General features: G+C 40.3%; 1 protein-coding gene across 2 annotated transcripts; it reads left to right on the top strand.

Annotated features, from left to right (window-relative positions):
* The first annotated feature begins 604 nt into the window (after positions 1–604).
* On the top strand, positions 605–23935 carry CALU (calumenin). Of its 2 annotated transcripts, none has more exons than XM_006074395.4 (7): positions 605–761; positions 8060–8291; positions 13111–13304; positions 17278–17444; positions 17643–17703; positions 19546–19745; positions 21545–23935. In XM_006074395.4, exons 2-7 carry the CDS (start codon positions 8071–8073, stop codon positions 21647–21649), a joined length of 948 nt encoding a protein of 315 aa, XP_006074457.1. In that variant the 5' UTR covers positions 605–761; positions 8060–8070; the 3' UTR covers positions 21650–23935. The 2 variants fall into 2 exon arrangements, with proteins under 2 accessions (XP_006074457.1, XP_025147270.1); XM_025291485.3 differs by lacking the exon at positions 13111–13304 and adding an exon at positions 13378–13571.

Here is a 23935-nt window from a genome sequence, read left to right on the forward strand (position 1 = left end):
AAGAAGTGGGTAGGGCTGTTCAACATACTTGGCGAATGATTCAATTAATTTGGCCCTGGTTTCTTGTGGGCATGAAGATAACTAGGATAATTTAAGAAGCCCTGCAGAGGCCGAGTCACGCTGCGAACCGGTACGTAGCGGCCAGACAGCCGCGCCCACACGCCAACCAGAGTAAGGGGTTGCTGCTGCTGCTAAGTCGCTTCAGTCGTGTCCGACTCTGTGCGACCCCATAGACCGCAGCCCACCAGGCTCCCCCGTCCCTGGGCTTCTCCAGGCAAGAACACTGGAGTGGGTTGCCATTTCCTTCTCCAATGCATGAAAGGGAAAAGTGAAAGTGAAGTCGCTCAGTCGTGTCCGACTCTTAGCGACGTCATGGACTGCAGCCTACCAGGCTCCTCCGTCTATGGGATTTTTCCAGGCAAGAGTACTGGAGTGGGTTGCCATTGCCTTCTTACAACCCGCCAAATCCACAGGGCCCAGGACAGGAGTTGGGCGGGAATCCTGTCCACGCAACCCGGCGCGCTCGCGGGGACGTGGCGCTTTCCAGCCAATCCCTACTACGCAACTGTGGGGCCAATGGCTGCCCGGGGAAGCTGCGCGTAGGCAGCGGGCTGGCTGATGATTGGTCTGGAGGCTGCCGTCGTGGAGGACAGCGGCGGGGAGCGGAGCCGCTTCCGGCTGGGCGGGGCTTGCGCGCTAGAGCTAAGCCGGTGGGAGAGCGGTGGCAGCGGCAGCCTGGGCTGCGGGTGCGACGGAGAGAGGTAGGTACCACGGTACACAATTCCTCTGCCGCCGCCGTCTCCTTTTTCACTTTCTTTCTGTCTTCTGGGCCTCGCTCCCGGCGCGGCAGGGCTTCTTTGGCTCAGGGTCCCCGTTTCTGCCCTGTTGTGGTTCTGGGGCCTGAGACTGCTCGTGACTGCCCGGCCCTCGGCGTGCAGCCTGGATTAGAGGCCGCAGCTCGCCTTCCCGCGCGCTCTGGGAAGGGGCCTGGGTCCCTGAGAGCTCCGGCTCCCCGCTCTGCGTCCTGTGGGGGGTACTGTTTGGTTCTTGGCTTGCCACGTCCTCTGGCCGTGGGCCCCGCCAGTCACGAGGTCCCTCATCCTAAAGGGTCACGCTTGTTTGTCTCCTGAAGGTCGGAGGGCAGTCAGATAGCGTTATTGTTACAGCTCCCTGCCACTTCCCACGCTTGGGCCTGCTTGTGTCCGCCAGCTCCGCCCCAAGGCCACATCCCGAGAGGACATCTGCATCTGCCAAGAAAGTCGTGTTCGCTGACTTGGAGGGTGTAGAAACGAGGGGGGAAGAAAGCATACAGACCCTATGTGATTTTTTTTAAAAGTTGTTTATAATTTTAAAGAAAAGAATATCTCTAGCATGTTTGGCTGCATGCCTCGGTCAGCGACGGAAAATAGTTTTAAAAAACTCCAATAAGGAACTGTATTATTACATGGTTTCGTTGCTTTTAGCCCCAGATCCTAGTTCTGATTTTTAGCATGCTGAGTTCATAAGTAAACTTAATTCCCTGCAGCTGCCCTGATCGAGTCGAGTGATTTTCAATTCTGAAAGCTGCTTTTGCTTCAAGGCAAAAAGCTCCGTGGATCCCCTGCTAAAACTTTAGTAGGAGTTTTGATCTGAAGTCCTAAGTGTATAAAGTCCTAGAATAATGTCCTTGAGAATTGAATTGCAGTCACTTCCTGGCATGAACCATAAAATAAGCATGAGTTGGAAATAAGGTTTCTTATGGTTTGTTTTTGTAGCTTAGAGGTAGAGAACCATAGGATTTCTGATAACTTATATTTTTGCTATAGAATGGAGCTTGACACAAGGCACATGCACGTTTGACCTTATTCGGTAGATTTAGTTAACCAAGGACCAAACGATGGTCATCGTTGAATTTATGTATATCTAGTACTATTGCGGCTCCACAGATAACCTGTAAATTGTATTTGTGTGGAGAGAAGATGAGTTTGTTTATCTTGGCCTAAATCTGAGATTTACAGGGATTCAGGGGTATCCAACAGGACTGTTTTGAGAATCACTAGGAGAAACACGAGCTAACAAAGATGCATCGAGTATGCCTGAATGGCTAGTAAACTTATAATCATTACTGTTAATGTAATCACTTGCCTGCATTTATCCAGTGATGTGTCAAAAGATACTCAGGGCATTTTCTGTACAGTGCATCAGTACGAGAGATCCGTTCATTGATTTTAACACACGTTTTCCTCTGTGTGTGGCACATTAATGATTGTGCCAGGGGTGTTGGAAGCACAGAGGTGTAGCCAGGAATAGCCATTGGAGATGCTTACTAGGCCATAAGGTCCTAGTTCCAGTCTTTCTATGAACTGTTAAATATGGCTGCTGTTGATGTTGTAATTTATGTATTAGAGTTAAGACAGCTGAAATAGCACTTTTTTTGTTGCTGGCTGATGACCAGATCCAGTAAGGGGAATTGGGGGATGGGGAGCACTGGTGGCAGGCAGGAGCTATATTGCTGCCAAGTACAGTCCAACTAATGCAATAAAATGTGTTAGTATACAAAAATCACAAGAGACAGTGTTAGCGATTACGATGATGGATGCTCAGTCAGTCATGTCTGACTCTTTTCAACTCTATGGGCTGTATCTCACCAGGCTCCTCTGTCCTTGGAATTTTCCACTCAAGGATTCTAGAGTGGGTTGCCCTTTGCTTCTGCAAGGGATCTTCCCGACCCAGGGATCAAACCAGCAACTTGTGCATCAGCAGGCAGATTCTTCACTACTGAGCCACAAGGAAGTCCATTAGGGATTACAGATGAGTATTAATTTATATTTAGCTGAGATCCCTGCCTTCCTAAAGTACATCTATAGAGGAGCTAAGGAGACAACTTAAGATAACCTATGATCATTATTGTGGAGTGGTACAAACAAGTTCTATCAAGTTCTTTAGAGGAATATATACAGACCACTTGCAGCTGGAGTGATCATAGTAGATAGGTCTTTTCATCTAGGATTTTAAATTGTTTATTTACATTTGGCACTAAAGGAAGGTTGAGCTAAAATAACTACCAAATTCCCAAGAATTTTGTGCGTGTTACATATGCACAGCAAAATTGCAACTAGAAACCAAATCTCTTGCCCCTACATTTTACATAGCTTTCCTTTGGCAGTTAATAACTTATTGAAGTTTCATCAGCCAAAAGGAAACCTTCATTCTCCCAGGGTTTCTCGAATTTATTTCCTAAGGAAATTTTTTTTTACTCTTTAGCAAGAAAAATTTTAAGTTTGCGCTGGGTTGCTTTGGTTATAGAATTAATGAAACCTAAGTAGTAGCCATTTCAAAGCTTTTCTCCTACAGCCAAATTTTGCACTTTTATATACTTGGCTAGCTTATAAAGGTATACCCTCAGTCACACAAATGATTTAATTAGAATGTATTAATGAACAGTTCCATTGATTGCTAGAGAAACGCCGAATAAATGGTTTGTCATTATTACAACTCTCATCAAATCATGAAGGGTGATGTTATTACCTTAGTATGATCCATTGGTGGTACTAAAGTCTGGAAGTGAAGAATGTCAGGTAGATCCCCAGGTGGCTTTAATTCCTAGACCTTATAACAAGAACTTGAGTATTGTTAAATTGCTATCAGACTCTTGCCCTCAATTCCCAATTGAGGTAGACAGTTAAGCGTTGAGATTCCTCTTTTGCTGCAGTATAGGAGAAGGAAATGGCAACCCACTCCAGTGTTCTTGCCTGGAGAATCCCAGGGATGAGGGAGCCTGGTGGGCTGCAGTCTCTGGGGTCGCACAGAGTCGGACACGACTGAAGCGACTTAGCAGCAGCAGAGGAATGCCTCCCCGCCCCCCGCCCCCGAATATCCAACTCACAGAACTGGCATTTTACCACCACGCCCGTTTCTCCCACTGTTAACACTGAGCAGTGGGTCTTTGGTCAACTAGAATAACTGTGGGGTCACTCATTGTTAATGTTCTTGAGAAGCTGAATTTAATCCAGACCTCTAAATTTCCCTGAATCAACTTTTAACTGTTCTGTGACCAGTGCATTTTTATTAAAAATGATTGGGAAGGAAAGGAGAAATGGCAAGAATTTAAAGCTTTCAAGAAAATTTTTGAATGGGTAAAACTGATTCTTAAGGCTATCATTGTTACTGAAAGAAATTCAAGTTTATGCTATTACCCCTCTCTCCTTATAAATTTACTGGAACAATTCATGAAAATAACTTTGTAGGAAACCATTATGGCTGACATAGTGCAAAAATATGGTAGTAACTTGATACATTTTCTGTTCTAGCCCTTTATTTATGTCTCTAACATGGCACAATGAAATAGAAATATAATATAAGCCACATATGTAATCTTAAACTTACAGATGAGGGACTTCCCTGGTGGTCCAGTGATTAAGATTCTGCACTTCCACTGCCAGGGGGCATGAGTTCAGTCCCCAGTCAGATTCCTGCTGGTTGGGGGGGGATTTTTTTTTTATCAAGTGAATATTTAAAACAAGGGGCTTCCCAGGTGGCACACTGGTAAAGAATCTGCCTGCCAATGCAAGAGATGTGGGTTCCATCCCTGGGTTGGAAAGATTCCACTGGAGGAGGAAATGGTAACTCACTCCAGTGTTGCTGCCTGGAAAATCCCGTGGACAGAGGAGCCTGGTGGGCTACAGTCCCCAGGGTCACAAAGAGTCAGACATGACTCAGCGACTGAACAACCTTTATTAATAAAGCATGTGAAATTAATTTTAATAATTAATCCAGTACATACAAAAGTACCATTCTTTTATCATAAAGTGTAACATACCACATCCTTAATTCACACTAGCCATGTTTCGGGTGTTTGGTAGCCACATGCAGCTCTCATCCTGGACAGTGCAGGTCTAGTTTTCTGGTTTTGTTTTTCTTTTAAGAAAAAATATTAAATGTAGTCAGACATAGCAACTGAACAGTATCAACAATTAAATATTACTCTTTGTGAGGGAGGGGCAGAATTTGAATGAGAGAAACTTATAAGTCACTTGAAAAATGGAAGTGGGAAGATGTATTTTTCACAACCATTGATTTACCTTTAGATCATGTGCTACAAGTCCTTTCTCAAAAAAGAAAAAACAAAAATCTCAAACAACCTAACCTGCCACCTAAGATAAATTAGAAGAAAAAAACAAAAGCTAAAGTCAGCAAAGAAAGAGTTAGTCACTCTGTCGTATCTGACTCTCTGCGACCCCGTGGTCTGTCCTTGGGATTCTCCAGGCAAGTATACTGAAGTGGATTGCCATTCTCTTCTCCAGGGGATCTTCCCTGACCCAGGGATCGAACCTGTGTCTCCCACATTGCAAGCAGATGCTTCTTTACCATCTGAGCTACCAGGGAGGATGGGTAAAGTCAGCAAAAGGAAGGATATAATAAAGATCAGAGGCAATAGAGATTTTAAAATAGAAAAAACCAAAAGCCTTTTTTTCCCCTATTCTTTGAAAGCGTAGACAAAATTGATAAACCTCTGGTCAGGCCCTGTCTAGATCATGCGGTAAAAAGCCATATAAGCAAGCTATCGTGATGGAGAAAGAAAAGGGTCTGTTAGCTTTGTATTACTTGGTTTCAGTTTGGTTGAAAAGAGAAAGATGCTTCAGAAATAACTGTGCTGATGTAGTTCTTCAGGAGCCTTGTATAAGTTGTTCTATACTTTTCTCACATCTTTCCACGTTATATGTCCTTTGTCTTGGGAGATACCCTTTGTTTCTAATGGACATTTTTATATGTATGGATTTAAATAAATTTGGTAGCCTTTTTTAGTGTCTATTCATAAAACAAGAGCCCTTTTGTTAAAGTTTCTAACAGCCAAGGGGGCTTCCCAGGTGGCAGTAGTGGTAACAAACCCACCTGCCAATGCAGGAGACGGAAGAGACACAGGTCAATCTCTGATTTGGGAAGATCCCCCGGAGGAGGAAATGGCAACCCATTCTATTACTCTTGCCTGGAAAATCCCATGGACAGAGGAGCCTGGTGGGCTATAGTCCATGAGAGTCAAATACTACTGGCAGAGTCAAACTTTACTAAGCACAAGCACGAACAGCCAGGAGTTGATATACGTGGGCACAAAAAGTATATTTTTAAATATCTGCTAAAGTACAGATTTTTTATTGCCACTGCAGAGAGATGAAAGTGAAACCATTGCTTTGTCTGGTAGGTAGTCCTTGGTGATGTTTTTAGGCACTTTCATCAGTAGTCAGTAGAAACCTAGATTGCAGGGAGACAGTAGGTGGTGTGGAAACAGAGACGAGTTCCTGGGTATCATGTGGGTGAAGGAACAGGGAAGAGCACACTTGAAGTAATAGTGTGGTCTGAGAAAGACTGATTTTGGATTATGAAGACCTGAGAAGTATTGATTGACAGAATGAAGGAACCTGTAGAGGGGCAGGATTGAGTTTAATTGTGAAGGGAAAGGATAGAGAGATGGATAAATGATAAAGCTGAATCACTTGGCTTTTACGCTGACATTCTTCTTTTATCACTGTATCAAGATGTTAAGTCTCAATCCTAAATGTAGTTTTCCCTCTAAATCACAATGAGTCAATCTGTTACATTTCTGTATATTACACGGTATCAAAACTTTACACAGTATCCCTCCCAGGCCTTGATAGTGTTCCCAGGTTTAAGCATTAATTATATTATAACAATGGCGGTTTGCAGAAGCTTTCAGGGTATTATGCAAGAGTTGGTAGGCTATTATTCTGGGGATGTAATTAGTCATTTATAAAATTTTCCTAAATGTGAGGTCACCTTGTTAATAGGCATGAGGAAGATACTGTTGCTATGACTCTTGATTTTTACTTGATTCTGTAAGCCTTTAACATCATAGATATCATTTGAATATGTCACAGAATAACAGCATAAAACTCATTCCTTATCTCTAAAGAATTTTATTTAAAGAATTATTTGTAGTTTGCAGTGAAAGTTTCATTTTGTCCTAAAATAAAGAGATACTCACTGTGACATTTGAGAGAGCCACTAAATCTAATTTTCTCTCTACTCTTCCACTGATCTGATTGATTAGTTCAATTATTGAAGTAGCCTGGAGTGTTTTTCTCCTTGGGCAGTGTTATTTTACTTGAAAAATAGCATTTGTATCTTAAGAATAAATATATGTTTTTTTCCTTAAGAATAAATATGTCTCCTTTTCCAGTCGGGAGAAGTGGCTTGAAAATGTATGCTACCTAACGATGAAATTAATGTTTATCATATTGTTTAAAAAGTACGCACAAAAAGGTAATGTACTCATTTAGAAAAAGGAAGATAGCACAACAGAGTACAGCATTAAAGTTCACTCCATCCCAGCCTCACCACCCCACCCCCATCTCTTCTTCAGCCTAGGGCGTTGTTGCTATTTATAGATAGATGTTTATCCTTCCACACCATTTTCATGCATATATGTTATATTTTACGCAAATATAAGCGACCTGGAGAGGTTAGTTGATTTTTGCTTTTTATATAAATGAGATCTTGACATTGTTTTGCAACATGCTTTTGTTGTTTTCATAGACTTTTCTGGAATGTAACAGTCACTTATATCTACTTTGTGGTGGTAGTGGTGGTTTAATACGTATTTACTAATTCTTTGATTTAGTTCATTTTTCATTTTTTAATCATAAAATATCATCATTGATTAAAGCATCTTTGTATATGAGTTTGGGTGTTTTGATGGAATAGCATGAAAAAGAACATTGATAAGCTTTCAGAAGCATGTGCATGCATGCACGCTCAGTCACGTCCCCTCTATGTCCACAGGTTCGTTTTCTGTGTCTGCATAAAGGGAGACTACTTACAAGATGGATGTTCCTTGTAATTCCTTGTTCCTATAATTCCTTGTCAGCCTACAATCAGATGAAGGAGAGTGGTGAAAATTTCTCAGAGTAAAACTAGAAAGTCTCATATTCTAGCACACTTTTTTATGGGTTAAATAATTGTATTTAGGATAATGTCAAATTAATAATTTTACTGGGTCTGAGCTTTTAATTACCTGTTGAATTATTAAGCATACTGACTGAACTGCCTTTCTTTTTTCTTTAAGATCTGGTTATCATGGACCTGCGACAGTTTCTTATGTGCCTGTCCCTGTGCACGGCCTTTGCCTTGAGCAAGCCCACAGAAAAGAAGGACCGAGTACATCATGAGCCTCAGCTCAGTGACAAGGTTCACAATGATGCTCAGAGTTTTGATTATGACCACGACGCCTTCTTGGGTGCCGAAGAAGCAAAAACCTTTGATCAGCTGACGCCAGAAGAGAGCAAGGAGAGACTTGGGTAAGGTGCCAGCTCTCGGGGGCTAGTTAGAATAATGACCTTTTGTTATAAATCAACTCATTCTTTTTTTCTCTTCTATCTCAGTCACCCAGTAAAGCTGTACCGAACTACATCTGCTGAAAGCTAACCATAGAATTGCTACCGCTAAAATTTAATCTCTTTCCTCATTTCTCCATTGAATTGGAGAAGTAAAAACTGAAAACAGTTTTTACCTCATTCTACAAAACAAAGTCATTTATGCATTAAAGTGCCAGATACTATAGGACTCGGCTTAAACCGCATCATCTTGATCCCAAAGGAACATTACATGGGGATTTTCTCAACACTGTTGCTTTTAATTTTTAAAAGCAGTCTGTGACCTCTTTGTTGTTGACCATGCCAAGTCTTTGAGTGGATAGTAAACTGCAAATTAGACCCCTGGACTGACTAATTTCTGTAGTTTATGATTTCCAAGGATGTCCTTCACCCTCTTTGGTTCATTCTCAGGTATTTGCTTAATTAAAAGCAAAACCAAATCAACCTTGGCTTTCAGAAGGTTGTATTAAGCTGTGATCTTATTATCAGAGTATGCGTTGCTCTTGCAGTAAACAGCTGGGCCATAGTCAGGTTCTGTGGCTCTCTCTGAAGGCATCTTTTTACCTAAATAGTTGATTTGGTAGAATTCCAGCTGATTATTTCTAACTGAGGGTCTGAGAATGTCTTTTTTAGTTCTTTCAAAGGCTTGCTTTTTAAGGAAATGCAGGTTAATTGGTGAACATTTTCTCCTCAATGAATAGTGACCATCTCTGTAGCTTTCTGAACTAAATTTAACAGAGTTGTCTGAAAAGTTATATCACATAGGAATTTCCAGAAATATTTTTCCCATGGATAGTGCTGTGATTAGAAGACATTATAGGGTTTGCTTTGAGTGGTACTTCAAAATAAATTTATTCTTTCAGTGAGTTATCTGCCAACTGAAGGATACAGTATTCTTAAACACTGACAGAAATAATCGAAAGATTTTGCCATGTAGAATGAGAAACTTTCCCAAAACACTGAAAATAGAGAAAACAAGTGCATCAGAGTCAGTCTTCTGTTAGGTTGTTTTTTGACTTTGAAGGGCTGTGCTCACTTTTAATCTCTTAACTGTGCTAACATTCCAAGCTGAAAATAGGGGTGCATGCGGGTGTTCTCAGTCGTCATGTCTTGCCTGTTAATAACATGCATGTCCAGCCTAGATTTTGGTCTGCACACGTCTCTGCAGAATTACTGTCAGATAACAGAGGGCCTTTAGGTTTGGTGGCGGTCGGTGTTCTGGCCCTGTGCAGGTATTGGGATTGCTCTGCTAACAGCCTTCAGTAGAGAAAAAAATGTTTCTTTTAGTCCTCAGTAAATATCAAAAGTTCAACACGTGCACAGACTCCATATTTGATAAGAATAAGATGGTTAAAATGATCTTTTTCATGGAATGTGTGAATGAACCAAGTCCGGTTTGCTTCTCCCACATGTGGAGATAATAACGAATAGCCCATTAATAAGGTGATGTACTGTTGAAAGCAAGAATTTCAGGTGAACTTTTTTTTCTATTAAAGTAGCTTACTATGGCATTTTTGAACATTGTTTGGTATGTGACTGTACACCAGAGGTTAGGTACGACAGTTTCCCCTTTCCATCTAGGCCTCCTATCTAGGAGGCCAGTGATTATTAGGAAATAAGAGCATTGTTTATACCTCTAGTTGCAAAAATTCACTACTATTTTTAAATCTTTAGTAATAATATCTAAAAAGCTACAGGAAGCACTTAAAAACAATTTTAACATCCAGGTTTTAGTGTCTTATGAATAATTAAATAGAACATTTTTTTCTTCTGTGTGTATTCTCAACCTTACCCCACCCTAAGCAGTCTAAATATACTTAATTTTCATTTATGTGTCCTTCACATGATGATTTATCCAATTTGAGGTGGTGGTCCTTAGTAAAGTTTTCACTTATTTTGATATCGAAATGAAGTAGAGCGGTTCATCATCCTTTTTTGGGGTCACAGGCCCAATCCCTTTGGCAGTCTGATGAAAGCTAAAGTAAGTGCAAGTATATGAATATATGTAAAATTTTGCGTGCTGAAAATTTCTGGAATATTTTGAACCGTCCTGGAATCCTTTTATTGACCCAGGTTCTTAAAAAGCCAAAGGATTTGGCTTTATGCCTTTTTGAAATGTAGAGGCATATGTCACCTCTTAGAAATGACATAATATCCACTTAAGTGCATTGTGTCTGTCCTAGAGTAAATGCTTATTTAGTGGCATCATGCATTTGTAGTGTTCTCCAGTGTCATAGAAATACAATACCATTAGCTTTATAAATTAACATGGGCTTTTAAAGATCAGAGTTTAGAGCTTCATGCCAAAAATAGGCTGTGTCCACTTCCAGTGTACTTTGACAACTGCCTGTAGGCTGGATAACTAGAAAGATAAGGATAGCTTTTTTATTTTTAAATAGTTGTGTGGTTATTTTTACTATTGTTTTTAAGATATGTGACAGATGATATGTGGACCACAAAGTGAAAAATATTTGACTTTTTCAGAAAAAGTTTGCTAACGTCTGAATTGAACCATTTGGGATATTTCTGTTGGGATGAATAGAATAGCATTCAGCCAACTTCATTAGGAAAAGCCCATCTTAAAGAGTCATGCCTTTTTTATCTTAGTGATGCTTCTCTTTAGGCTATTAATAATAGTTTAAAATTTCCTTTTGGGAATAAGTACCTTGCCTTTTTTCTTAATAGGACAGTGGAACTCTTGGTAGCCAATGCCTTTCAGACACAAACTGGATTCCATTATAGATAATGTAGAGGTTTTTGAACAGGTAAAAAATCTGTTGGGGCTTCCCTGGCGGTCCAATGGTTAAGATGCTGCACTCCAGTGCAGGGGGCATAGGTTCTATTCCTGGTCAGGGAACTCAGATCTCTCGTACTGCACAGCACAGCCCCCCAAAGAGTAAGAAAAGCTAATTTATTAATATTGTTAAGATTCTACAGATTCAAGTTGCAAAAAATTTTTTGTCCCATGTCCATGTAGATACAGAAGGGTATTTGAGGTGACTTCTTACTATTTTAGGGGACTTCCCTGGTAGCTCAAACCATAGTCTGCCTGCAATGCAGGAGACCCAGGTTCGCTCCCTGGGTAGGGAAGATCCCCTGGAGAAGGGAATGCCAATCCACTCCAGTATTCTTGCCTGGAGAATCCCATGGACGGAGAAGACTGGCAAGCTACAGTCCATGGGGTTGCAATGAGTCAGACACAACTCAGCGACTAACACTTACTTACTGTTTTACCTTTTTAAAAAAATATTTTAGAGTAAAAACTATAAGATTCTTTGAAGGAAAATGCTTGTTAATTACAGGATTTAAGTAATAGACAATCGTGGCTAACAGCATATCAATCAATATTGAGGTGAATTTGTGTCACTTATATTCTCTGATTCTAATCACTTTCCAATGTTGTATTCATAAGAATACAGACTGGGAAATGACAGTCTTTTTCAGTCCTACAAATAATAGAGCATAGGGGTATGCCAAGATTTCAGTTCCAATAGAAGTTTTTTTTTTAAGAATAGAAAAATTATTTAATTCTTGACCCTTGAATTCTTTCTAAAGTATTCCATGTGATGAAATAAGTGTGCATAATGGACTTCTACTGTGTCACTTCCATTAGAAGTTTTGATTTAAAGTTCTTGTGACTTGAGCCTCCCTACAAAGGGCCAAGGGGTGTTTACATGATCTTTTCCTGGCTCTCTTAAAGAATGTAGTCAGTGACTATTACTGCTCTTAGGCCATTAAATAATTGGTGTGTAAAATTGTAAAAAAAAAAAAAGTTTTTGTGACTTTACATAAGCAGTCTTAGCTTCTATAAGTAAGCAATTGCATCTTTTAACAGAAGTTTTCATATCATGCACATATTTTGAAATCCTTAAATAAGTCTTTTTAAAATGTCTGTTATTAATATGACAGTGCTGGAAGAAAGGCTTATGAAGAGCAAAGTATATTCATTCTTTAGCCTTGTAGTTTGGTTTATCATCTGCACCCTAACCCTCTCAGCTTATTAACATTCTCATAATCAAGGATGTATGTTCTTACCACATTACTTCTTCAGAGCTCTCTGTTTTTGTGGTTATATGTAAAAATCCAATTCAATATAGTGTATAATAACTGCTGGCCCCCCTTTTTTTTATGTATAAGCATGCTTATGTCTCTGTACCTATTTTGGGGTTTAAAAGAAAAATCTTGACTTTAGGTATAACTGATCCTGGAACTTTTTTGATATCTTTATATTTTTAGCAAAAGTGTTTTGGTTTAAAAAAAAAAAAAAAACTGAATTTTTAAAAAAATCTGGTTACAGTTTTTGAATTTTTAGAAAACCAAGTCAGTGGTTGTGATTATTTACCCAGAAATAGAGATTCTCCTAAGAGCAATAAAGAAAAAATATAAAAATTTGCATGTTGTTTGATGCTAAGAGTGAAGAACCCAGATAGGAAAGGATATTCACTCCAAAATTCTGACCACTGGCTGAAGCCTACCTCTAAAGGGATAGTCCATAGTTTGCTTTTGGTTCCAAGTACACCAGCCATGGACTGTGCTTGTCTTATCTGGATGACTCATTTCAGACCAGCAACAGGCACTCAAGAGAAAAATTTTCAGTTGCCCATCTGGCAGTTTTGTTTTGGAGACAATTTTTATTTCCATCCTTTAGCCCTGGGCGACACCCGTGGCCACAGCACACATCTGGCTAAGTCCAGAGCCTTGTGTCCTTTTAACCTCTTGCTGGATTTCTCTGCATTTTCTACAGAAAGATTGTAAGTAAAATAGATGGCGACAAGGACGGGTTTGTCACTGTGGATGAGCTCAAAGACTGGATTAAATTTGCACAAAAGCGCTGGATTTACGAGGACGTAGAGCGGCAGTGGAAGGGGCATGACCTCAATGAGGACGGCCTCGTTTCCTGGGAGGAGTATAAAAATGCCACCTACGGCTACGTTTTAGGTAGGTCCCTACTCTCTGGGGGAAAAAGCCTTGTGGAGCCGGCACCTTGAAACGTAACTGTTTTGTCTTGTAGAATGATTGTAGATAAAATAGACGCGGATAAAGATGGGTTTGTGACGGAGGGGGAGCTGAAATCCTGGATTAAGCACGCCCAGAAGAAATACATATATGACAATGTTGAAAACCAATGGCAGGAGTTTGATTTGAATCAAGACGGCTTAATCTCCTGGGATGAGTACAGAAACGTGACTTATGGCACTTACCTGGGTAAGGGGCAAGGTGTCAGCCTGGTGGAGACCATGGTCTTGAGTCAAAGAAACAAATGGGTCAAGCAGTGAAGGAAAGGAAGAAATTACACTTATCTTAGATAGTTTGATGCTGTGCTGATTCTCCTTCACTTTATTAATTTTGAATTTGTATATTATTTATTTTTTAAAATTTGTTTTATTTTGGTTTTCTAAGGTCTGACATCTTTTACATCTTTTAGCATTTCAGATATATTTTCCCATTTTTTTCTTGCTGTCATCCCTAAAATAGACCATTTTTGGAGTAAATTCTTGTTCAAAAGGCTGCATTGTACCAACAATGCAAAGCAGGAGGCTGAGATGTCTCTTGACACGGTCACATTAAAGCGTTGGACCTGAAATTTAAAACAAATTAGATTTCTTTGTAACTGGTGAGAATAGGAGGAAAATTACTCTCTTCCCTTGCTAAAATAAAGATCAAGTCTAATGGCATTCCTTGATGAAATTTAACTATTTCAATATGTCTGCTTACTGAAGTTTAGAAATGAGTATTTCCCATTTGTTTTCTCTGACACATGAGTTTATTAGCCTGCTTTGCAAATGCTTCGAGGCAAATCAATGTGACTTTGATTGCTTTTTGTTGTTTTGGTAGCTTGTATGCTTAGGCCACCTGTTAGTAATTTTCTTTTACTTATTCCACTTGCCTGCTATTAAATGCTAGGTGGCGATCTTACCAAGTTGATGACTTAGGGTGTTTTTGTTAGTGATATTCCTCTTTTGTACGTGGTCACAGTTTGAGATTAAACAAGAATGTATAAATGTTACTTCTTGCATTTTTATTCTGGAAATTAAATAAATTTCTGGGTGAAAGCAGGCGTTCTCCATCACTGACTAACAGGCAATGACTGTATGATGGTCTGTTTCCCCCATTGGATAACCAGCTGTCCGTGTTAATTACAGGACTGCATGCATTTCTGGTGAACAGATTTTTATTTCTGTGTGGGGCTTGTTCTCATTCCTGAGACAAGAGTGGCCACCTCTCTCATGCTTGACACTTAGCCAAGAACCAAACATATCCTCCTCCCAATTAAGAACACATGTATTAAAAAGTCAGTGCAGATAGAGAGACAACCATGCTTCTTGCTCTCTGGCTGAGACCCAGAGCTTCCTGATGTGTTTGGGATTAATTATAAATACAAAGTACTGGGTAGGCAATTGGTTATCTCAACAGAATGATGTGTTACTAAATCTCAGCTCAGACCTAGGCACTCACTGTCCAGAAGGAGTTTTAAACTCTTTTTATGATTATGTGCATACAAATCTGTTGAGAGCTTTGTTACCTCACAGGGCCAATGATTCAATGTAATGAGTATTTCTCCTGACTTGAGACTCTGCATAAGCTGAAGCACTGGCTGGAGAAACAATGTCTTTATAAGGCATCTTTCCCTGGCGGCCTGGGGGTGGACAGTGCTGGGGTAAGGAGGCGCCTTCCAAAAGTGCTGAGGAGTTTTTTGTGAAAATGTGTTCTTGACTCAGTTGAGTTAAGGTAGAAATCATCTTAGCTTCTAATTAGGGTGTGTCTTAATATCTGCTTTCCACAAAAGGAACATTAACCCCGTCTCTGCCGCAAGTAAAATATGAGATGCTAAGATCTGCCCTGCCTAAACCAAAACCAAAACTAGATCACGAGCCTACCCTTCACTGTGTGCAAGCCAGCTGGCCCAGTAAACCGATGCTTAGGACAGATAGGGCACTCTGAGCAGTGATGATAGGCATGCGAGTTTAGTCATTAAATACAATTCTGTAGCTTTCTTCTTCATTCTCATATATGTGTGTGTGATCCTAGTCACCAAGTTTTACCTAAGGAAAGAGGGCTCTCAGCTAAGAATCTACTCTTAACATGTAAGTTCTGTTATCTTATTTATGTTACATAGTTTGTACTGATTATTTGTTTAGAAGAAATGACTTAGTATCTGAGTGAGGTAGTATTTTCCTTAAATTCTCAGTCTCTAATCTATTATGGCTTTGAGTATACACATAGGGTCCCCAAAGCCCCAGTTTAATCAGTAAACTGTCTTACAGAATTTTGACCTCATCAAAGAATGAAGCTTCAAGTCGCTTAACTCAAAATAGAGCAATAGTTTATTGTTGTTGTTTTTGCTGTACTTAAAGTATGGAAAGACTGAACTACAATGTCACAAGTCAGTAGTGTAGTGTTAGTAAGGGGCCCTGTGGGTTGGTTGGTTTGTTAATAAAAACTAGTGCTATATCTTTTTTTATTTGATCAATATGTTTTGGGAACAATCATTTCTTACCTTTAATGTGGTGTCTTTTACTTTTCAAAATATCTTCACGTGTTATCTTATTTTGGTCCATATAGCAGCTCAGATTGAAAAGTTGTTTTGTTTTTCCCCCTTTTTTGCCATGAACTCCTTCACATTTTTTCAATTTGAAGTTCATTTTTCTAGATTCTTAGGAAATGAAGTGAAAGTCGCTCCGTTGTGTCCGACTCTTTGCGACCCCAAGGACTACACAGTCCGTGGAATTCTCCAGGCCAGAATACTGGCATGTGTAGCCTTTACCTTCTCCAGGGCATCTTCCCAACCCAGGAATCGAACCCAGGTCTCCCGCATTGCAGGCAGATTCTTTACCAGCTGAGCCACAATAACTATTGCTTGTGCAGTTCAGCATCCTAACAGATGGGTCCAAATTCAATTTGGTTGTAATCTAATATTTATCTTCTGTAACAGATTTATTGAAGTATAACTGACATATAATTTATTGCACTGCACATATTTAAAATGCACAACTGATGAGTTTTGCCATATTTGTATGCATCAGTGAGCCCCTCACTGTAATTAAATATTTCCATCACCTCCAAAAGCTTCCTTGTGTCCCTTTATAGTCCTCACCTTCCTTGTGCCCTGTCCATGGCATCCACTGATCTGTTTTCTGTAACTTGATTTGTTTGCATTTTCTAGAATTTTATAAAAATGGAGGAAGTGGGGGTAGTGAACAGAACTTGTATCTCATGGTATATTTCTGAATTGACCAAAGAAACTAAAATGTGACCTTTCAGAGTAGTGCTGTTCTGGTATTGAATCCAAATGGCCTGTAATGGGGTAGAAGGCCTTTGATATCTGGCTTCTTAATGAGAGCCTAATGTTTAATAAATGTTTAAATAATGTTTCCTAAACATAGCAATAGTTAACATGTATTAAAAGCCAGCTCTGTGCCAAGCAGTGTTCGAGGCACTTAACTTTTATTTATTTGCTTATTTAACCTCGTAACAATCCTGTTACTGTCTATATTCTACAGATGAGTAAATTGAAGCACAGTTAAGTTACTTGTCCAAGGTCACATGGCTAAGAAGTAGTAGAGTTAGGATTCAAACCCAGACCATGTGGCTTTAGAGCCACCACTGCCCCTTGGATATAACTAGAAAACTGAAGCCCTCCAGCAGCCTTGATATCGATAACAGTGAAGCATTTATGTAACGGATCACATAGGCCAAGAGCCAGGGTTCCATGTTGAATTTACATTCAACTCAGACCTGACTTTGTAGTCTTTGATCACCAAAACTGAATGTCTTTAGACTGCTGTAGTTTTCCCTGAGTAACCAAGTTAATTCTTCCATGCTAGGTTTATTGTTCTTGGAAATTGATTTCCGTACATTTTCATGTTTTCTGGAAGTCTTTTAAGATTTGACCTAAATTTTTGTTTCCTAGATGATCCAGACCCTGATGATGGATTTAACTATAAACAGATGATGGTTAGAGATGAGCGGAGGTTTAAAATGGCAGACAAGGATGGAGACCTGATTGCCACAAAGGAGGAGTTCACAGCTTTTCTGCACCCTGAGGAGTATGACTACATGAAGGACATAGTAGTACAGGTGGGTGAGAGTGAGGATTCTCAATGGAAACTTTCTCCTTTTGTTGCTTACACTCTTTCCTATGGTTTAACCATACTTGAATAGATATACATTAACACATATATACGTGTGTGTTTAATGAAGCACAGTTACTTGTCCTAAATAATTGCCTGAACTAATTCATCCAAATACTAGATCTAATTATTCTCTTCTGTGTAGGAAACAATGGAAGATATAGATAAGAATGCTGATGGTTTCATTGATCTGGAGGAATATATTGGTAAGTCTGTTTCTAGTGTTTTTCTTAGAAGAAGCTGGGAAACTTTGGAAGATATGTTCACCAATAAAAACAATCTACTCCATGGGTCAACTCTTAGCACATCATTAACTCAGACCAGCATGGGAAATAGTGGGTCATGATAAAGTGTTGAGTAGCATTGGCCAATCAAAATGTGAATGTGAGCCCCAGATGTAATTTTAACTTTTCTATTAGCCACATCAAAAATAATGAAAAGAAACAGATGAAATTCACTTCAAAACTGTATTTTATTTAATCTAACATTCCAAAATACTATAATTTCCACATTATCAAGGGTTTTTTTTTTTTTTTTTTCCACACAAGTCTTCAAAAGTTTTACACTGTAGCACATCTCAGTTTGGACTAGCCACGTTTCCTTTCCTCATAGCCTGTGGCTACACAGTATGGGACTAGCCAGGTTTCATTTCCTCAGCAGCCACGTAGTGAACTGCACTAAAATAGCGCATCCCAACTGCCCTGTGGAATTGGCACTGAGGAGTTGTAGGCAACCTAGACTGGTATTAGGCAACTAGGGAACAGAACAAAAGAGACCCTTGGGTGAATAAGCAACCAGGAGTTGTTGATTCCTCTTCGTCTTTCCTTTTCACTGTATTCTATTTGTAGTTTCTGTAGAAGTTTTCTAATTTGTTTCCTTTTGTCCTTTTTTTTTTTTTTTTGGCCATGCCATGCAGTTTGTGGGATCTTAGTTCCCCAACCAGGGATCAAACCCCACCCTTGGTAGTGAAAATGTGGAGTCCTAACCACTGGACTGCCAGGGAATTCCGAGTTGTTTACTTTAGATGCTGTATGTTCAAGGCAGTTTCTCTCAAGTACAGCTTTTTTCTTTTTTTTCCCGCTATGCCGCTGCTGGCGTGTGGAATCTTAGTTCCCCAATCAGGAATTGATGGAATCTGAACCACTGGACCACCAGGGAAGTCCCTAAAGTTATTTTTATTATCCTCAAAAATAATTTCAAGATTTTCCCATTGCTTTAAAAAAAAGGAGCTGCCTCTTACCAAGTAGTTGACCAAATTGTTTCACAGTTCATGTGATAGAAAGTAGCAAAAGACAATGCCCATCATTTTAAGAGATACATTGTAAAGTATATTTAGGCATTGATTGTAGACAGTTGGACTGTTTTACATTTACAGACACTTATACATCTCAGATTTTCCTGAGGATTTACAACCACATCTTTCTAAAATCAGTGGTCAGGTTAATTAACTGCCTTGTAGTGAAATGGAACGCAGGGAACAGGTGTCTTACGAAAGTTGGTCTTTACCTTTCTTGACGCTAGTCATCTCCCTTTGTTTCTGCATTTTAAAAAATACTTATGGCTGTGCTGAGTCCTCTGCTGCACACAGGCCCTCTCTAGTTGCAGGGCCTGGGCTTCTCACTGTGGTGAGCTCTCCTCCCACTGCAGAGCACAGGCTCTAGGCAAGCGGGCTGCAGCAGTTTGGCTCTCAGGCTTAGTTCCCCCGTAGTAGCACGTGGAATCTTCCTGGTCCAGGGGCCAAACCCGTGTCCCCTGCATTGGTAGATGGACTCCTAACCACTGGACCACCTGAAAATCCCAGTTTCTGCCTTTTTTTAAAACAGTTCTCTTTGCTCATATCATTCAAGACCAATAGCTTGAAATATTCTTTTTGCAAGATCATCAGGAAAATGCCTTACTTCATAATATCTCTCCAACCTAAAATACCCTTATAACTTCCTGTGAGATTCCAAACTAATGAGTGAGGAAGAAAGGTCAGATCAGATTTGCATGGGGCAGGCTTTGAGAGAAGACACACCCATCTTATGTATGGATGTCTGTTCATACAGGTGATATGTACAGCCACGACGGAAATGCTGATGAGCCAGAGTGGGTCAAGACGGAGAGAGAACAGTTTGTTGAGTTTCGAGATAAGAACCGTGATGGAAAGATGGATAAGGAAGAGACCAAAGACTGGATTCTCCCCTCAGATTATGACCATGCTGAGGCAGAAGCCAGGCACCTGGTCTATGAATCAGACCAAAACAAGGTAAGTCTGACTAGGCCCAAGCAGTCTAGCAATGGTCCAAGTCTGTCTCTAGGAGATTGCTTAAAAAATTCCTATTAATGTACATAGAGCATCTAAGGTTTTAATTAGTCTGAGTCTGTATGGAGCTGAAGTTGGCGACTGAAACTGACAGGGCAGCACTGGCTCTGTGCTCCCTCATTTTAGAAATCCCTTTGCCCAGTGTTCTTAGCACTGGCGGAATTTAGGCCTCAGCAAGAGCCTCTGGGTATAGCCTGTGCCCAGCGTGCCTCATCCGCTATCTTTGGAACCCCAAGAAATGTTCTTTGCCTTTTTGTTGTTATTTCCTTTGTTCTTTTACCTTTTACAGTCTCACTTTGCCTACTCAAAGCTGATTATTTCCTTCTTAAATTTTAACAAGTATGCTTGTTGTAGCTTATAAATCAGCTTTTCTCTATTATAATTCAGTTCAGTCGCTTAGTTGTGTCTGACTCTTTGCAACCCCATGGACTGCAGCACGCCAGGCTTCCCTGTCCATCATCAACTCCCAGAGCTTGCTCAAACTCATGTCCATCGAGTCAGTGATGCCATCCAACCATCTCATCCTCTGTCGTCTCCTCCTCCTGCCTTCAGTCTTTCCCAACATCAGGGTCTTTTCCAATGAGTCACTTCTTCATATCAGGTGGTCAAAGTATTGGAGCTTCAGCATCAGTCCTTGACCAATTATCTCAGAAGGCATTTGGTTCATTGAAACAGTGGTGTTACTACTGAGCCCTGTCACCTTTTTCAGAGAACGTTGTCCTTAGAGCAGACTGAAAATCCGTCTAAAGATGGGGGTTTTAGAGATGGGGGGTTTTAGAATTCTGAATGTTCTTTTATTTAGATTAATCTTTGGTTTTTATGTAGTTTCTTATCATTGAGCCTTTTTAAGGGTCAGTCTGTTTTGAGTTCTTGCTCAGTCTCTTCAGTAGCCAGGTGCTGAGACATGAGGAAAGGAAACTCATAGTCATCCCTTGGGAATCTGCCCTAGCTAATTCTTGAGATAAGATCTGGACCTCCATTAGGGGTTCTGTCTGGTATCTGATTGGTAGCTAGGGCATTTTGGTGAAGACGGCAATGGCACCCCACTCCAGTACTTTGCCTGGGAAATCCCATGGGCAGAGGAGCCTGGTAGGCTGCAGTCCATGGGGTAGCTAAGAGTCAGACATGACTGAGCGACTTCACTTTCACTTTTCACTTTCATGCATTGGAGAAGGAAATGGCAACCCACTCCAGTGTTCTTGCCTGGAGAATCCCAGGGACGGGGCAGCCTGGTGGGCTGCCATCTATGGGGTCACACAGAGTCAGACACGACTGAAGTGACTTAGCAGCAGCAGCAGCAGGGCATTTTGGAGTTGAAAACTATGCTTGATAGTAACAGATTTCATTGTCCCTGTTAGACAGTGACTTGATTCACTTTGAAGTATTTTTCCTGGCTCTTGTTAACTCTCTCTTACCCATATCTAGGAGGTGTCCCACATTTTGCTGAAAAGGGAGCATTTTCTCCCCAAGAAATAAACCCATACTGCTGGCATTGTCCTATTCAGCTGTATTATTTTCATCCTTTTAACCTTCTTGATAAGGAAATATATTAATTGCTCTTTTCTTCCATGTGTGTGTGTGTTGGGGATGGGCCATGAGTACTGAGTTCACATTTAATTTAGTGGGAATTAGAATCTTAAATCTTGACAATTCTTAGATTCCCTATTATATGATAGCAGTGTTTCTAAATTTGAAATGGAAACATTTATTTCGCCTCAGTTCACTGTTCTTTCTGCTTTTAGGATGGCAAGCTTACCAAGGAGGAGATTGTTGACAAGTATGATTTATTTGTGGGCAGCCAGGCCACAGATTTTGGTGAGGCCTTAGTACGACATGATGAGTTCTGAGCTGCAGACAGAGGAACCCACATTTCTTCAAAATAATTTATTTTTACAGCTTCTGGTTTCACATGAAATTGCGCTACTGAGACTGTTATTACAAACTTTTTAAGACATGAAAAGTTATAACAGAAATGATCCCGTCCCCATTCCTCCTCCTCTCTGAGGGACAGGAGGGAAACCGTGCTTCTGAGGAACAACTCTAATTAGTACACTTGTGTTTGTAGATTTACACTTTGTATTATGTATAACATGTGTGTTTATTTTTGTATTTGTTCTCTGGTTGGGAGTCTGATATGAAGGATCAACATCCTCAACTCACACTTGTAGGCAAACATTAGCCCTTCACTCTTTCTCAACCCTTATCATGTAATTTTTTATAATTTTGACTTAAGTTTAAGCCTGAGATCAATAAGAAATGTTCAGGAGAGAGGAAAGGGAAGAAATATTCCTCACTATTTAGAGAGAGAACACTTAAACTTGCCTATTGATAAGTATATTTCATAAGTAGTAGGGGCCACATGTTTCATTCAGTTGCTTCATGTCCAGGTCCTAGCATTATCTGGGCAAGGACAGATCCCTGTGCTATAAGAAAGCTTGAATCGACTTTATTTCATTCATCCTTTCCCCCCCCACCCCTTCCCTGTAAGACTAGCTGTTTGCTAATTTTGTCAAGCACAGCTGTGGTGGGAAAAGTTGGGGCCAGTGTCTTGAATATCAATCAAGTAGTGAGTGTGATCTCTTTACAGAGATATAAATAGAAACAGCTGGAAAACTAAAGAAAAAATCCAAGTGTTCTTAGGGCACATGCTTTTTTCTGGGTGTGCGTCTATTGAAGCGCTCAAGCCTGTCTTTATTCAATCAGTCAGTGCCCCATTCAGCTCCTATTTCCCCAGGTGTTCCAAGAAACTAATTTTGATTTCACTGCAGTCAAAATGTGCTCCTTTCCAATCATGTCATTGAAAGTGCCTTTAATGAGAGAAGCGGTCACTGAAGGAGGATTCTCTTAAGAAACCCTAAGATAAAAAGAAAGTAGACGAATTGGAACACCTTAAATGAAAGCTTAGAACCTCCTGTTGTGGTGGGGATTTTTTTCTTCCCTTTCTCTTTTGGACAGTGGTTCAATAGCAGTATTAGTTAGGGGCTTGGTTGCAGTGTTCTTACCTTGTGAGCTGATTGCTGAAAACCACATGCTGCTGAATTTACCAGGGATCCTCATACCTCAGAATGCTAACCACTTACTACCGGGCCTGTTTCTGTGTCAGCTGAGGAGGCTGAGCTAAGGCTCAGAGATGAGAGGGCTCTTTGGTTTGAGGACCGTCGCTCACCCTTCCTGCCTTAGACCCATCCCTCCCTATGTCCCCATCTCCCTGCTGCCAAAAAACGTTTATCATGGATCAACATTGTCAGTCCTTATCAAAGAGAGGGACATTGTAGAAAGAGCTGAAGAAACCACCTCTGTTCCCAACTCACCTATATTTTACATAACAAGAAACTGCCTTTTTTTTTGGTCCCTTTCATACACATGGACCTCTTTTGAGAAGAATTATGTATTCCAAGTTTTTAGCCCTCAGGTTACTAAGACAAATATATATATATATATATATAACCTTTATTATTTCATATATCTTTCTTGATAATACATTCAGGTGGTGCTGGGTGATTATTATAATCTGAACCTAGGTGTATCCTTTGGTCTTCCACAATCATGTTCAGGTGGGCTCCTTGGCCTGGTAAAAGGCCAGATATCACGTAACTTCACCCTGGCCTTTGCATTGAGCTCTTGAGAGTGGATACATTGTTTGAACCCCCATATAAGGAAATGGAAATTCTCTGCCTTCCAGATTCCCCATTTGAATTGTTAAGAAGACCGGGGATAATTAATAATGCCACCAACCCTGGCTTGGAGAGGGCACAGCCAAATTGTATGGCAGGAGAGCCTCGCAGGTCACTAGGTACAGAGAACCCAGGCTTTATGTTAAAGTCATGCACCTAGAAAGCAAACCTCCATCTGCTAAGATAGCGACTTCTGGATGCTGGGTGCTCATCAATAAGCATTTGTACTCTAATCTCTTAATGACCCTCCTGGATTTTTTTTTTTTTTTTTTTGGTTTAAATCAAGCCTGAGGCTGGTGAACAGTAGCTACACACCCACATTGTGTGTTCTGTGAATGCTAGCTGTCTTGAATTTGGATACTGGTTATTATTTTTTATAGAGTGTAAACTAAGTTTTATATTCTATAATGCAAACAGGTACCTATCTGTTTCTAAATAAAACTGTTTACATTCACTGAA

The sequence above is a fragment of the Bubalus bubalis genome, chromosome 8 (genome assembly GCF_019923935.1).
Source record: "Bubalus bubalis isolate 160015118507 breed Murrah chromosome 8, NDDB_SH_1, whole genome shotgun sequence".
Taxonomy (NCBI): Eukaryota; Metazoa; Chordata; class Mammalia; order Artiodactyla; family Bovidae; genus Bubalus; species Bubalus bubalis.